This window comes from Dermacentor variabilis, chromosome 1 (genome assembly GCF_050947875.1).
Source record: "Dermacentor variabilis isolate Ectoservices chromosome 1, ASM5094787v1, whole genome shotgun sequence".
NCBI lineage: Eukaryota > Metazoa > Arthropoda > Arachnida > Ixodida > Ixodidae > Dermacentor > Dermacentor variabilis.
In genome coordinates this window covers 231587314-231602845 of record NC_134568.1, presented here as the reverse complement: position 1 = coordinate 231602845, position 15532 = coordinate 231587314, and the positions used below count along the sequence as shown (strand labels likewise).

The window sequence follows — 15532 nt, the reverse complement described above, 5'->3', positions numbered from 1 at the left end:
TTGGGATTGCGAGAGCATTCTCAGAAATACATTACTGATTATTTTTAGTTAAAACCTATACATGTATGACACCTCAAAAACAGAGGAAAATAATTTATTCTTTGCACTGCCGGTCTACATGTGGTGTACAAGAGGATAGTGGCATTTTGCATGGCATAGACTAGGGCAGCCGCTATAGGGTGCCACAGCAAGCCCTTTCACTACTGAGACACTCAACTTTAGGGCACGGCTTTTTCCTCTAGGCTTCTTCTCTGTGTAGCTTCCAGCTTGCTAGCCGAGATGAAAAGAGAGAGAAAGCCATGTATCGATGCGTTAACTCCACTAATATGTGAAGGATTTGAACAAATTTTGTGGCAAGAGATTCCTGATATGTCCTTTAATAATGAGGCCATCCTATGATTCGTTGGAAAATGGTTTGAGGGCCCCTTTAAGATCACTAGGAGCACTGCCAGATGTGGATTATACTTTTCTTTCTTTTATGCGTTGCATGTTGCAATCACTCAGTTGAGCCCTTGGGCGCGGCCGGGCAGCCACCATTGGGGGTATGAACCACTATGGTGGCTCATACCCCTACACTAGAGTTTTATGCATTGCATATTGCAATCACTCAGTTCAGCCCTTGGGCGCGGCCGGGCAGCCACCATTGACCTTTAGCGCAACCACGTGACGTGACGTCACGACAGCTGGAGGAAAAGCTGGGCCCCAACACAATATGCAACGCTTTCTTGGCTTAACCAAGCTAAGCCTGGCCATTTTTTAACTTTATTAGTGATTACACATTTTAGAAGTATGAGTACAATGTGCCACATAATGATAACAGAGGTCATTCTTAATATTTACTGCTGTGTAATAGCCTTAACATTGTATTTAATGCACATACACTGTCTGAGTGACCACGTCATTGTGGTATATGTCATGCAGGAAATATGTGAATTACAGACAGGTCTGGCAATGAACACTTGCTTGTGTACCAGAAAAATATGATTTTGATGCAATTAATTCAGTACCTGAATCCTACTTTCTAATTACATTGAGAGAGGTCACTTTATAGATGAAATTTTCCTTCTTTCTTTCCCCTTTCTTTTTCTTATAGCAGAAGTTGTTCATCAAAGGGCTCAATAACTTTTTTTTTAATATTTCGTTGCAGCTAAGCATGCTCTATGAGAACCGGCTAGTTGGTCTTGCGTGATAATTAAGAAAACATTGTGCAGAACAATAAAAAAAACAAGAAAGATGACAAACACTACCTCAGTGTATATCTCTTTTCTTGCATTTGTGTTCTAATATTCGACGTTGTAAAGTTGAAAGGACAACAAATAAGACTTGTTTTCAAGGGTTAAATGTTTATTAACCCCAAATACTGCAAATTTAATGAAGACATGGCTGATGAATGGGTATCATTCACAGAAAATAATTTACGACAGAAGGTACGATGACATATATATATCACGCTCGGAAAATATTAAAACTACGTTTACACGCGCAGAGAGTGAAGTGGTATTGCATTCTCATTCATGTTATATAATGACAATCACTATTCCAAAAAAAAAAAAAGAAAAAGCCATCGCATCAGTATCTCTTCTACAAATAATTTTCTGTCTCAGTGCACGAAAACCTAATAGCAACCTACACTGCAGTCAACTGTGATGTATACATGTCACGCACTTCAAAATTCGTCACGAACACTTGCTGACACCAGAACTGAAATATGGGCCAAATGGTCACAATTCATATTAGTTGCGCAGAAAACAGACGGATGATGGTGGTGTCATCCACTCCTTACCCGTATGGTACTTGTATTTTGTGCACAATTCTCACGGTATCTGACCGTGGGCTTGCCCGAATTACTAGGATTCTGCGTGCCCAAAAAGGCACGAAATGCATGATTGAAATTTGTTCATCGACAAAATGCTTTCCTATTTTGCAAGGTCCCTTGGTTACAGAAAGATAGCGAGGAAACGTATATATGCATGCTATATCGACCGTCAATGCATACTGGTGTGCGACTTATGCATTTTCGAGCAGTGGATCGTGAGCAATGTCTCTACGTAGTGTTTAAGCGCAAAATGGCATCCAGTTTTATCAGAAGACGCACTCACAACTAAAACGAGCAACACACGCCGCAATACACGAATTATCTGTGCCGGCACCATGCAGTCGGCGGCGCAGTGCCACCACGACTCTTCGAAACCCCCAATCGATAGCAGGCGATATGTAGTGCCACTTCATGGATACAGTACAGTTCCTTGAAAGCTTGCCTATCTTCGTAACAGCAACGTTATTCGTACTAGCAGATCCTACACAGTACTAAGCACGCACAACACGGCCACTAGGAACCACAGCGATTCCCCACTGCGTGCACGCGCGTGTAAACGCCGACAGTCATTTTCGATTTTAAAACACGGCGTCAAGTAAAACGACTTATCTATTTAAACGCAGTATAATTAACAATAAAACCAAAATATTAGCGTTTCATGTCTCTTATATTAAACTTTTTTTTTTGTGACGTCATCATGCGTGGCAGCAGCGAACCCCACTTGGGGTCGTCTGCTGCCACGTGCGTGCACCCAGCGCCGGCCTTTCGAAAACCCCATGATCCTCGCTCTTTTCTGGGCGCTTTATTTCGTCATAAAGCACATTCCAATACGCGGCTGCTATTGGTCGCTGCGCTAGGCTACACCGCGGCCGCCGCGAGGTGCCGCCACGAGTCCAGTGGCTCTGAAGGGACCTTAAGTAGCTCTATGGCTAAGCGCATTGCGGCTCTCTGAGGACAGCCGCGTTTGGCTTACGTTTAGTGCGGCATAGGCACCAAATTGGACATTTGAACTGCGCGCCATGGTGACGTCTCCGTCGTAACGTTCGCAGTGCAAGGCATTGGAGGAGGAAGCGGAGCACAGCTGAGGCCGTGTTTGATTGCCGATAACTCCGCTTCTGCTGAAAGCAGTGAACTACTTTTTGCGACAAAGTGGTTCTGAAATAGCCTACCTTCACTTCAAATGTCTTTCTCCACCTTGATAAAAAGTGGTTCAGGGCCCCTTTAAGCAAAATTACACCCTTTTGCCACGCAACGACAATCGTCATCTGTCTTGTCCGCATTTCCTTTCTTTAACACGGCAAGCCCGGTACTTTCCAGTAACGAATGGCATGCGCGTTATCAGCATGACATAGCATTCCCTACAGGAAAGTAGCGGGCGCGGGGTTTTCAAGAAAGAAAATAGAAAGAATTATGGGGTTTTACGTGCCAAAACCACTTTCTGATTATGAGGCACGCCGTAGTGGAGGACTCCAGAAATTTCGACCACCTGGGGTTCTTTAACGTGCACCTAAATCTAAGCACACGGGTGTTTTCGCATTTCGCCCTCATCGAAATGCGGCCGCCGTGGCCGGGATTCGATCCCGCGACCTCGTGCTCAGCAGCCCAACACCATAGCCACTGAGCAACCACGGCGGGTAAAAAAGAAAATACAGGCAAAACAGATGATGATTATCGTTGTGTGCCAAATATACACTCCAAAGAGTGCAAACTCTATAGAGGAAGGAAATCAACTTCCTTTGTTTTTTCCCGTTCTCAATTGCACCACCGATTCTTCGTTCGCTGGCGCTGCAGTCGCTGCCGGAATCGCCTCCGAGACGTGGGACCCGATGGGCGATGGGGTCTCCAGAGTCTCCTCAGCATAGGCATGCTCCATGCGCGTTCATGCATAGCCCGTACATGCTGCAGGTGGGACGGCGAGGAACCTGTGGGTGTGTTGTTTGTCGATACAGTTGAAGCTGCGAGAGTCGTGCGCGCGTAGCATCATTCATTTACCGTTATGGCAGCAATGAAAAGCTCAGATGCACGCTTTCACCAGCAGCAAGACGACGAGGCGGCTAAAGCCGGAGAAGATTTCGCTAGGCTCTTCTACGAGACCCTTGAGAAACGGCGACACCTGCTCGGCAACCTCTTCCTTGACACCGCAAACTTGGTATGGAATGGCAACCCGCACAGCACCAAGGAAGCTATCAGCAAGTTCTACGAATCGCTTCCGTCGTGCGAGACTGATCTCATTTGCGCTGATGCACAGCCCTTTCGTGGTGAATTCGTCCAAGGCCAGACAACGATACATGTTGTAACTGCTGGCCAGATCAAGTTTTCAGGCAAGCGCTGGGTGCCCTACACGGAATCCTTTGTGCTGACGGCTCAAGGCACGGTGTGGAAGATTGTTGTGGACACGTTTCGTTTTCTGGAACCTGCACCGGTGTGACTGGGCGGACTGTGCGTGTTGTCCACGGCAGAAAATGCACAATCTGTAGCTGCATTCGTCATTTGCATTATGTGTACTTCTGCGTGATGTATCCATCTTCAATGTCTCATACGACCATACGTTTTTAAAGTAAAAACAGTTTCTGTCCACAAAGCTGTTTATCACGACTTTGTGTCATTGTGAAATATGGAACTAGCCGGTACATATGGTGAAAAACCAATGTTGGCTCATCCACCAATTTCTAGGGCATTACTACATTACAGGTTACTTCTATCTTGTGTGAAAGCTTTCAAGGGGTCCTCACACAGTTTCATTGTCAGCCGAACTGTTGTACTGATATTGTCGAAACCCATGCAATTTTTTGTCAACTTATAATGCCAGCTAAGGTTCAAGGCAAGGTATAGAGACAAACATTGAAGAGTTAAGTCAGCAGAAAAAGCGGCATGCTTAAAACTCCAAGGCCGGTAGTTAGAAAGTACCCACGCTGCAAATCTCGGTGGTCTGTCTTTCAGCTGCCAAAGCTTATTTTCACAGCAGTTGCGAGTAGCAGTCGTCATTGGGATTTGCTCCCAGGACAAGTGACTCAGGCTCTCTATGAGCACTTGGTCTCTATCTCAAGGATAAGCATGACTGCTTCCATCGTGATAGCTTTGAATGACCATTTTAAGTGAACATGTGGCGCACATACTACATGATCTTTTCTCTACTGTTTTTTTTTTATCACCATGCACATGTTCATCACATGCCGAAGGCACTATAGATTTTGCCAAAACCTTATTCCAAGCAATCTGGTGCACCTTCTGTAAGGGGCTTGCAATGATGTCATGTTCTGGACAAGTTGGTGCAGTACAATTTGGTGTAGGCAGACGATGAAAGAAAGAGACAGGAACACGCATACCGGTATGTATGAAGCGCTATCCGTGTTCTCATCTCTTTCTTTCGTCATGTACCTACACCAAATTGTATAGTACCAACTCATCCAACGTGCTAAGTGTGTCATAGTCTGTCATTTTTGCCCCCCCCCCCTTTTTTTCTGCACTACCTGCACCAAATCTTGCATTGACATTGTGACCAACATGTTAGAATAATATCACTAGCATAGTGAAAAGTTTAATCCAATCTGTTATCACCAATGGCTCCTAAGAAGACTCAGTATCTGTGACATCACATGCAACCTCCCTATTGCATCACCAGTGCTCTCAAACTCTGCAGATTGAGTCACAGTACTCGTCACTCTCCTGAGGTCTGTAATGCTGTGGATGCAACAGCAGGCCCTCTAAACAGCCTACAGTCAAACAAGGGCACGATCGCGCATTTCTCCAAACGGTGTGCATGTAAGGTGACTGCTAGTCTTTGCAGTAGACAGGAAACATGTTGCACTCTGTGGCAGCATTCTAGGTAGCTTTCTAGAACTGGAAAGTGGGCTAAAGTTTCAAGCATTTTTGAGGGCTGTCCTTGCCAAGTTGCATTTTGCTGCATTCTGTTTAATGAATAGTTAACCAAAGGCTCCTAGTATGCTACCATTCCAAGCCATTGCAACTTAGTGTATGCTTATGATGCAAGATCATATGGACGAGTAGTTGACAGTGTTTGAGCTCTTTTCAGCTCAGTATTCAAGCAGGCAGAAGTGCTTGCAATATGAACATCTTTTGGCATGTTGCACTCACACTTATGTGCAATGTTAGTGCAACTTATTATATAAATTTTTTCCATCTTAACACTTGAATTCTTTCAGATTGGTGCAGATATTATTCAATGTTATATGTCATGTGCAGTACTGGTGGCTTCTCCTAATCTGTTGGTGCATTGGCTGGTTTAAAGATTCTAAAAGAGGATATGCTTGTTGCTGGGTACATGCTATGATTTCTTAAACCAATCTGTTACACAGCTTACACCACTGACACTGTGAGCTGCAATGATTAAGATAAAGTTTATGCAGTTTGCAACCACTACAAAATGCAGCCACTGTAAGGCCATTGCTAGCTCTTTTGCACAGCGATGCTGCTGGTGGTAATTATGATCACGGAGGAAGTAAAAAGACTAGGCGGGAGCATCACGTGACAATCTTGATGCCTAGTCATAGGAAATGTAAAGGAAAGGCTCATGGGAAATAAGCCCTAACTACGTAAATGGTAATGCCTAGCTGCCAAGCGCACACAGAGTACAGTGGAGAGTAGAGCGGAAAGTACGCGGTAAGGGTTGATAGTAATGCGAACGTCACTAAGAGCTGCCGCAAACTAAACAATGCCTTGAAAGGTCAGGCAACTAAGGAGGGCCTACTTCCCAATACGCAAGGTGCATATGAACCCCAAAGAAGAATGGCAATATCGGAGAAGGTTGGCTTGCTGAGGCTAACTGACTGATGTGCTCCCTACCACATTTTTTTCCTTCATCCATGGTTGCAATGAGCAGCATCTGAAGCATCATTTGAAAACAATAGAGGGACACAATGCTACAAATGCCCTTTTGGTGCAGTATTGAATGGATTAGAAATTGATACAGTATTATCAGATTCAAATATTAAAAGTCTGCCATTGGATAACTGACTGCATGCTTCTAACGTTAGACTGTGCTAAGATTGGAAATTCAAGATGGGTGAGGAACAAAGCCCTTGCCAGATTAGAAAAGTGAGCAGACTGTGTGGTACAGATTCAGTTTTTTTATTGGGTATTTTGCAACAGAAGACAAAGCATAGCAACTAATCAAAACAATCATGCAACAGATACAACCAGAAAAGGAGTTTAAAGTTAGCCATTGTGCACTCTGCTCATGCCACTACTCAATACTGACTCAATGCAACTTTGGATCGCTGAGAAAATGAGTACAAACTTGAGAGGTCTGGTTTACTCTCCCAGAGCCAAAAGCTGCCAACTCGACAGGAAAACATGTTTGTGGTGCAATGCAAGAAGTACTTCTATCCTTTCATAACAAGACTAACACAAAGCATAGCTGCCCTGAAGCTTGTAATGTTTGCCAAATTAGCTGGCCCATTTGGTGTGTGACAAAAGTTATAGGAAGCTTGAAAATTCATTAACACAAGTCAGTAAACACTTCTGGGCCCCAACCAATTAGTTGGGTCCCTAGCATTTGTTAAGAAAAAAACGTATTTATGGTAGCTGATATTTCTATAGCATAATCACGCAAGACAAGAGTAGCAAAACAAGGAGGCACAGTCGCAGTGAAATTTATACACACAAGATAACTTGCAACAATTTTCTTTTTACAACATAAATAGTATTTTTAAGGAAAAACATAAGGGTATGTTGATAGATGCGTACAAATTGTTACACACTGTTAAGTGATTGCTTCAATTTTTTTCAGGAATCTATGCAATGTTCTTAGTAGCATTTGGTTATTATCAAGGCTGTTCAAAATTGAAGCACCTGTAAGTTTGATAGCTCATGCAAACCATATGAAGCCTTATGAACTACAGAGTGCATTTGATGGCTAATTTTAAATGTCTGTCAATCAGAACATCAAGAAATTTTGTGTCACTAGATTCCTTTATAGGATGGTTATTGTAAACATTTGAATAGATCGTAGATATCTTAGTTTTTTTTTTTTCAGAGTGAAAAAATTACGGCAAAACTAGTCTCACAATGACTGTCAATAATATGAAAAGCAATCGAGCAATGTAGTGTCATACCAAATTCCTGAAGTCACATCTATTCAACACATGTAGTAGTAATTCTGAGATTTTCCTTGTTTCAGCTATATGCCACATACTTTGATATCATCCCACTTTGCTATGGCACTTTCTTGAAAAGATCGGCCATGAGTATGGATGAATGACGACTGTATGATGCCGATACAGTGAGATGAAATGATGAAGAAGGAATGATATCGATGGAACAACAAAGCCATACATCGAAGACGGGATCACAACAATGAGATGTCGATTCTTTAATAATTACAATGGCATAATGATGACAATACAACAATGGTAGATAACGGATGCATGATATTGTTTGTGTGACGATGATGTAATTAGGACAATGGCATGACAATGGTAGCATTATCTCAATTGAATGATGACAGCATGATTACAATAGAATGACGAACAAGGAATGATGTTGATAGATTGGTGAAGGTGGTATGACAACAACAACACGACAATCTTGAAGTGATGACGATGGTGAAATGACAGCGTGATGACGACGACATGACAAGAGTGGAATGTTGAAGTTACATTCATTACAATGGGACAACCGCAATGGCAGCCCAATGACTGTATGATGACAATGCAGTGAAGACGGTGGCATGACAACAGCATGAGGACAATGGGATGATGACGTGTATGATGACAATGGTGTGACGATTCTTCAAGGAAGCCTACTTCCTTGAAGTTGGGGAGGGTGCACGTCATCTTTTCACATCTGCAAGGGGTAGAGTCTGATCATCACACCCTCTGTTCACCACAATCATTTCAATGTTGTTGCCACATGCACGTACTCATACTTTACATCTCAAGCACACCGCAAAAGCATTTGGCATCATTGTAAACAAATGAAGTAGTCACAGCAAGACTTGAATCTAGCACTCTAGTGGTTCCTTGTTGTGATGTGTTAGCTTGTAATTTTTATGATACTGCAAAAGGTGAACTGAATCTTAAGTGTATACCATATCGACTCGTGTAAGGGCTGAACTTCTTTTTTCAGAACAATTTTTACAAGGTATGGCCCTTACACAAGGTAGAGCCATTGGTAATTCTGACTTCAAGCTCTGTGCACTTGCATGCTTTCCCACGATTTCTTTTGTTGCAGCAGGCTTCTCTTTGTGCTTCAGCCTCCGACAAACGCACTTGTAAATGCCAAAGTTGTGACCAGCTACTCATTTGCCATGCTACTCAGGGTGCACGACAACCTTGAGCTTAAATACAGCATCATACACCATCAAATGCTTCCTCTTCATTGTGGACTCCCGGCAGCTGATCCAGATGAGCTGAAAGAGCTGGCCGAGTTGGCTGTGAAAACTAATCACAAATATGACACCAGCGACTTGCATGCTACCATGGAGGCTTCTTGGTTAGAAATTTTTTATACAGATTTTGGGCTGTCAAGCTGGGGGTGTGATCCATACACAGTTCATTCATTTACTTATTGTACCTTCAAGGCCCGAAGGTGTTACAGAAGGGAGTGGAACGAAATACAGAGCATGTGCAGATAACAGGGTATAATAATAAAAAAAATGTGAAAGTGCGGATTAACAAAAGTATTCTTCAATAGTAGTTCTAAAAGCAGATGTATCGGTTATGTTAACAATTGAGGCAGGCAGATGATTCCATTCATTGGTAGGTTTAGGAATAAATGAATAAAAAAATAGGTTCGTGCGACAGTGTGGAACGCTCAATTTATGCCGATGGTCAGTACGAGAGGACATATATGCAGCTTAGAACGACAGAAAGCTGAGCTAGTTGGTAAGGGTTCATTATGCAAAAAAGAAGTGGGGCGTGCAGACAGCACACAAGAGTAGAGAAGTGGACAACACGAACGCCGTGTTGTCCACTTCTCTACTCTTGTGTCCTGTCTGCACGCCTCACTTCTTTTTTTGCATATATGCAGGTTCGGACAAAAGGTCACTTTTTAATTCCGAATTGTAATAATAAATTTTGTGCAGCAGTGATAAGCGTGCTAACTTCCTATGGGATGAGAGGAGAGGGAGGTTTAAAGTAGCCTTCATAGATGTTACGCTTGATGTCTGAGAATAGTTAGTAAGAATGAAACGCACGCTACGATTTTGTATGGATTCTATTGCATTTGTTAAGTAATCAGACTTTTACTTGAAATTATACAGACTTTTACTTGAAATTATATGGTAATTGCATGACTGTCACTTGGTGCATGGCTACACGACTGTGCCCAAGGTGTCCTTTCATTGTGGTTGTGATCCCTCTAGAACAAAATTATTTTGCCTTGTGCTGTGCATGGTAAGATGGTGCCACACCACCAGCGCGACTGCGTTTCCACTGCACTCAAGTGTCCGCACCACTCTGGTGCCCACACGCTGTGTGAGAGATGTATTCCAACAATGGAATCCGCCACATATGACCGATCGTGATTCTGGCTCTAGAGGACACGACCACAAGCCACCGGATTTTAAGCACATCAACACCAAGTGCCACAAGTGCGGCAAGGTAGGACACCTGGTGAGCTGCTGTCTTTCCAACACTGACAAGGCAAGAAACCAGTCAGGTCTAGTCAACACCCAGATAGCACAAACCCATCCAGAAGACATCTATATTTGGGCTTGTTCAAGCCAGAAGGTTGTCTACAATCCGGTTGGTACAAGCTGAGCAATAGCCCTATAACTCCGCAAGCACTCCTGAAGCCAAGCTAATGCTCCCTCTGTATTCGTCTTGGGGGAGTCTTGGCAAGCTGTTCATTAGACTATGTGTAGAGCTCGCGTATGAAGGCTTATTTAGCTTGCCAGAGAAAATACAGGGTGTTTCAGTGAACACATTCAAACTTTTTTTTAATTTCCTGGGTCAGATAGCAGAATTCTAATCCATGAGCTGGTCTACTTGAAGAGGTGAGCATTACTTGCAGAAGAAATTGAAATGCAGAATTGACTAATTAACAAAAATTCACTTAAGTTTTAAACTAATTGCTTTATGGCACTTCTGTAATTTAGAAATTCCGACAGGTGAGACTGCAATGCATATCCACTTGAGAAAAACTCTTCGAATAGACCAGCTAAATGACTAGAATTGTGCTATTTGCCACAGGCAATTTTTAAAAATTTGTGAAAGTGTTAGCTGAAACACCCAGTATGTGATTTGCACTGTAAGAAAAAAAAGGTTAACTATGTTAATCATGCACTTACGCATATCACTGATACTGGCATGCTTTTCTTGGAACCAGTGTCATGATCCTGGATTTCTAGTAAATGTACATCTATTCAATACGACTGGTTCTAACTTCAAAATTAAAACGCGAAAAGCTGCTAATCTGAAAATCATTCAGTATTATGGGCTAAATGCATACTTTTGCAAAGGCATACATTATTGAAAGCGCCTGCATAGATTCCACAGTTTGGAATACAATCTCTGAAGGTATAACATTGAGAGCCTGTGTATGACACACAAACGTGTACATAAGGCAGCCATGTTACTTCTGCACCAAAATGAAATTCTCCACGAATGAATAGTCTTGCAACAGCATAACACTTTGCAAGTGAACAGCACTTTAGAAATTTGGCTACTTCTAACACAAAAAAAATACATGTAGCACACAAGGGTGTTGAATGAGGCACACTAAAAAGACATCTTGTAAATATAACGTAAAATGCCTTTTTTATAACCAGCATTTTATAACAATGTTTAAGCAGCAAGAAAATCAACAAAATCCAAATTTTTATTGCAAATTATGTACATCTGCTTAGCTTGCATTGATTGTGACTAAATTTATACATAGGTAATGAATGACATGCCATGCTTAGCATATATATGCAAGGCACGTCAGCTGGTGGCAGGCCCAGTGGCTTTTGAAGACTCTGCACCAGTCAAAAAAAGCAAAAAAAAAGCACTCATTTAGAGTAAAACCAGCAAATAAGAGTTGAATGCTTAAGATAAACAAGATTAAAAAATAATCTCTACATATTAAAAAACATAGCGATGACACTATTCAAAAAGATACTGTTCCCCTTTGACAGCTGTCAAGTGTAAATTTATAACCCTACAGTTTCTGTAATGCACACACCATTTTCAAGGACTCGTTTCATGCTAGATCAGAAATTACAATATTTCAGGACCTCAATGAACACTCACGATGCATAGCTGCTTGTTTTAAGCCTCGCTTTTCAGTGGCTATCCTCGCAAGACTGAACAATGGCATAAAAATAAGTACAACAATAACAAGCGCCATAATAAAGGGACCCAAAATATAAAAGTGAATGCATAGCATAATGCCAGAAGACCAGTATAATTCACTCTATAATTTAAAATGACTATTCAGGTTCACCCAAAGCTTCTTCAATGTTCATTTGCTGCTTGGAAGTTAACAGTTATTATAGCTTTCTTTTACTTTGCATCATGTTGGCAAGTGGCCCTGAACACCAATTACAAGTGCAACAATTAATGTCTCAATTACACTACTTGGTGTTCAGAAACTTTATTATGTCTAAAGTAGAATATATCATAATGTATACACATTTTCGTATGACCACAGTAAAGCATGGTGTCGCCACAGCATGCATAGATGGTCCCTGGACGGTGGCGTAGTCAGAAATTTTGTTCAGGGGGGGGGGCTACCATTGCAGCTCGGCCTCCTCATTATGAATTTGTCAAAGGATCAAACATACGAATAATAACTGCATTGCCATTGCCAAAGATGCTGCAAACAAAGTCTTGAATGCTACGCAATGTCAAGACAAGTAAAATATGTATTTTTTCATGAAAGAATATACTCGTATGTCCTAAAAATTGTACCCGAAATAACTGATATCAATGCTGCCATGTTTTTTGTCTATTTAATAAGTAAAGAAAATACAACACGAACTTTAGAACTATATCGGTTCGAAACCAGCAAAGCAGTGCATGCCACTGGTATGAAAAATGTAAAGGCTATGAAATGAGCAAGTTGAGGACAAATATGTTAATGAAACTTTGTCATTCAAGAACCTTGTTTACATTTTTGTACAAATAATGCAACGGCCAGGGGAAAATCTCAATGACGCTGTCCTTTGTTCCAATGTATTGCGCAGGAGCAGCTGTCAGCAGTCGTGTATTGTGAGTAAATGCAGCGAAATTATAGTTGCAACAGAGAGCACATGTAGAAAGCAGGAGTTCTGCAAGATATACGAGGGCGAGTCAAATAAAAGTGAGCCAATGCGAATACATGACAAACAAGATACATTATTTAAAAGTAGTCTTCATGACCATTTTGACATTTGTCCCACTCCCTAACGAGTTGCGTGATTCCTGTCTCATAAAACTCCTTGGGTTGCTGCTTCAAAATGTCTCTAACTGACTCTTTCACATTATCGTCCGACACGAATCTGGTTCCCTTGAGCTGTTTCTTCAATTGCCCCAAAATGTGGAAGTCGCAAGGCGACGGGTCTAAGATCTATGGCTGATGTTGCAGCGTTTTCCACTTGAACTTGGCCAGTTTTGTGTTAACTGCATCAGCGACGTGGGGACGGGCAATGTCGTGGAGCAAAGTGACCCCATTTGTCAATTTCTCACGACGTTTGTTCTTGATTGCGACATGCAGCTGATCCGGCGTTTTACAATATTGGAAACAATTCATAGTCTCTACAGGTTTAGCAAATTTGATCAATAACGGCCCCTGACAATTGAAAAAAAATGTGTTTCCGGCGGAAATGAATGCCTTCGCTTTCTTTGGGATGGTGAATTCTAATGTTTCCATTGTAAGCTTTGCCGTCGTGTTTCAGTCTCGTAGTAGTGGCACCATGATTTGTCCCCAGTCACAATTGCAGACAAGAAGTCATCACCCTCGCCTGTGATACCGGATCAGATGAGTCAAGACAGCGTCAAACCTCTCTGTCTTCTAGCAGTGGTTCAAAACCTTGGGCAAGCACTGCACACACAAGAGCCGATAACTGAGATGTTCATGAATTATGGTGTGAACCCAACCGTGACTGATGTTCACATGCTCTGCCCGCCTTTCGATGCTTATCCTCCGTTCTTTTCTAATCAGCTCTTCAACCTTTGCAATTGCGTTGAGGGTGATTGCGTGATGGCTTTGGCCCGGTCTTGGATCGCATTTGCAACTTTCACGTCCTTCTTTGAATTGTTTGCTCCAACGCTTCACAGTGGCCAATGAAATGCAATGTTCAACGTACGCGGCAGTCATACGGCGACTAATTTCTTTTCGGGAAACACCGTCAGCTATCAAAACCCTCACGACACCACGCTGTTTAACTTTTAGAGCGTCCATTATGTCATGCAACCATGTTCAACCCAGTGTATGACAGCATTAAAGAACATTTATCCTCACACCTGTGTGTCACTGCTGTAAATGAGAGATGCCTGTGTGCTACGTGCATGCCTTGCAGATAATGAACCAAACCATTAGTGCGCGGGATGGGTTGGCGTTCACTTTCATTTGACTCACCCTCATACATTAGAAATGTGAAGATACAATGAAATATACAAATGTGAAGATACAGCTTGATAAAGGACAAAAAAGTGTCACTGGAGACAAACTTCACTGCATGTATACACAAAACCTCGCAACAAGATATTTAAAGATATGTATGTCTCCAATAAATCTATGTATCTAAGAAAAAGTAACTATATGTAATGCATCAAAAAAGGCAAATAAACATGTTGAGCAATCACAGATTCACAGATCACAGAATCCTAAGGCCTGACCCCCCCCCCCCCCTGATTTATCGCGCGCGACAGAAGGTGGCGTGCTTCCTCCCTGCTTTTCTCCCTTGCGCACACAAGAAGCCACCATCGTCGTATATGGAACATGAGGGTGACGGCGATGGCAGGAATTCATTCAGATCGGGATACATAGCGCAGGAATTCGCCTGGAGTGTCCATATAATTGCTATCACAATAATATAGTAAGAGTATCCGGCAACTGAAGCGTCCCATGGCTCATCACTTTGCGCAAAAGAAGAAGTAACAAAATCGAACTTTCACCATGCGACTATTCGCTGTGCCGCAACAATGGCTTCTTTTCTTCTGTGGGGTTGGGGGCACTGAAATGAAAAAAATCTGAAGGAAAGCACAATCAAATGCCTACTTTAGGCACCTAATGTGGCTACCGAAGGAATATAGAAGAAAACGTGAGACACTTGGTCCACAGAGAACCATACACATAGTGCTCGGTATCCTACACCGACGAGACAAGACTTTCCGGAGAGATTGCGCTCAAGCGAACACGTTGCAATCCATTGAGGCCCCACAGTGGTGCTGGCGAGCGACCATTGTTTACTTTTCTTGTCTGCTAGCCGGAAAGCGTCCAAAATTCTGCCAGGTGAAAATCTACTCGGCCACAGAAAAACAAACGTGCACCGAAGTGCGCCACGCGGTGGTCAGGGCAACACGAGAAAGACGCATGCACTTTGGCTGGCTCTGGCAGTCCATGGGTAGCGAGAACAAGAAATATTGAAGAGGCTCAATGTGTCCTCGCGAATAAAAGTCAAACTACAAAAAAAAGGGAAAGAAAAAACCTAAGAACGTAGTTACCTTTGCTGGCTTTAGTATCTTGACATGGATGCTTTGACGCAGGTGAAAAAAAAATGTTGATATTCTTTTCTGTGACATAACGGCACAAATTAACCACCACAACGCATCGTCTCATCGGACTTCGCTG

General features: G+C 42.4%; 2 protein-coding genes across 3 annotated transcripts in view; both read left to right on the top strand.

The window, feature by feature from the left end:
* Nucleotides 1-15532, top strand: part of LOC142559098 (uncharacterized) — a 52562-nt gene that overhangs the window by 31469 nt on the left and 5561 nt on the right. The window contains exon 2 of one of the 2 annotated variants that reach the window (XM_075670821.1): nucleotides 7956-8187. In XM_075670821.1, the coding sequence (XP_075526936.1) occupies nucleotides 8132-8187 (56 nt within the window). In that variant the 5' untranslated portion in view covers nucleotides 7956-8131. Of the gene's footprint in view, nucleotides 1-7955; nucleotides 8188-10313; nucleotides 10378-15532 lie in introns of both variants that reach the window. The other variant, XM_075670822.1, reaches the window with a different exon arrangement.
* Nucleotides 3634-5962, top strand: Nxt1 (NTF2-related export protein 1). Its single transcript, XM_075670824.1, has one exon. It carries the CDS (start codon nucleotides 3813-3815, stop codon nucleotides 4242-4244), a length of 432 nt encoding a protein of 143 aa, XP_075526939.1. The 5' UTR covers nucleotides 3634-3812; the 3' UTR covers nucleotides 4245-5962.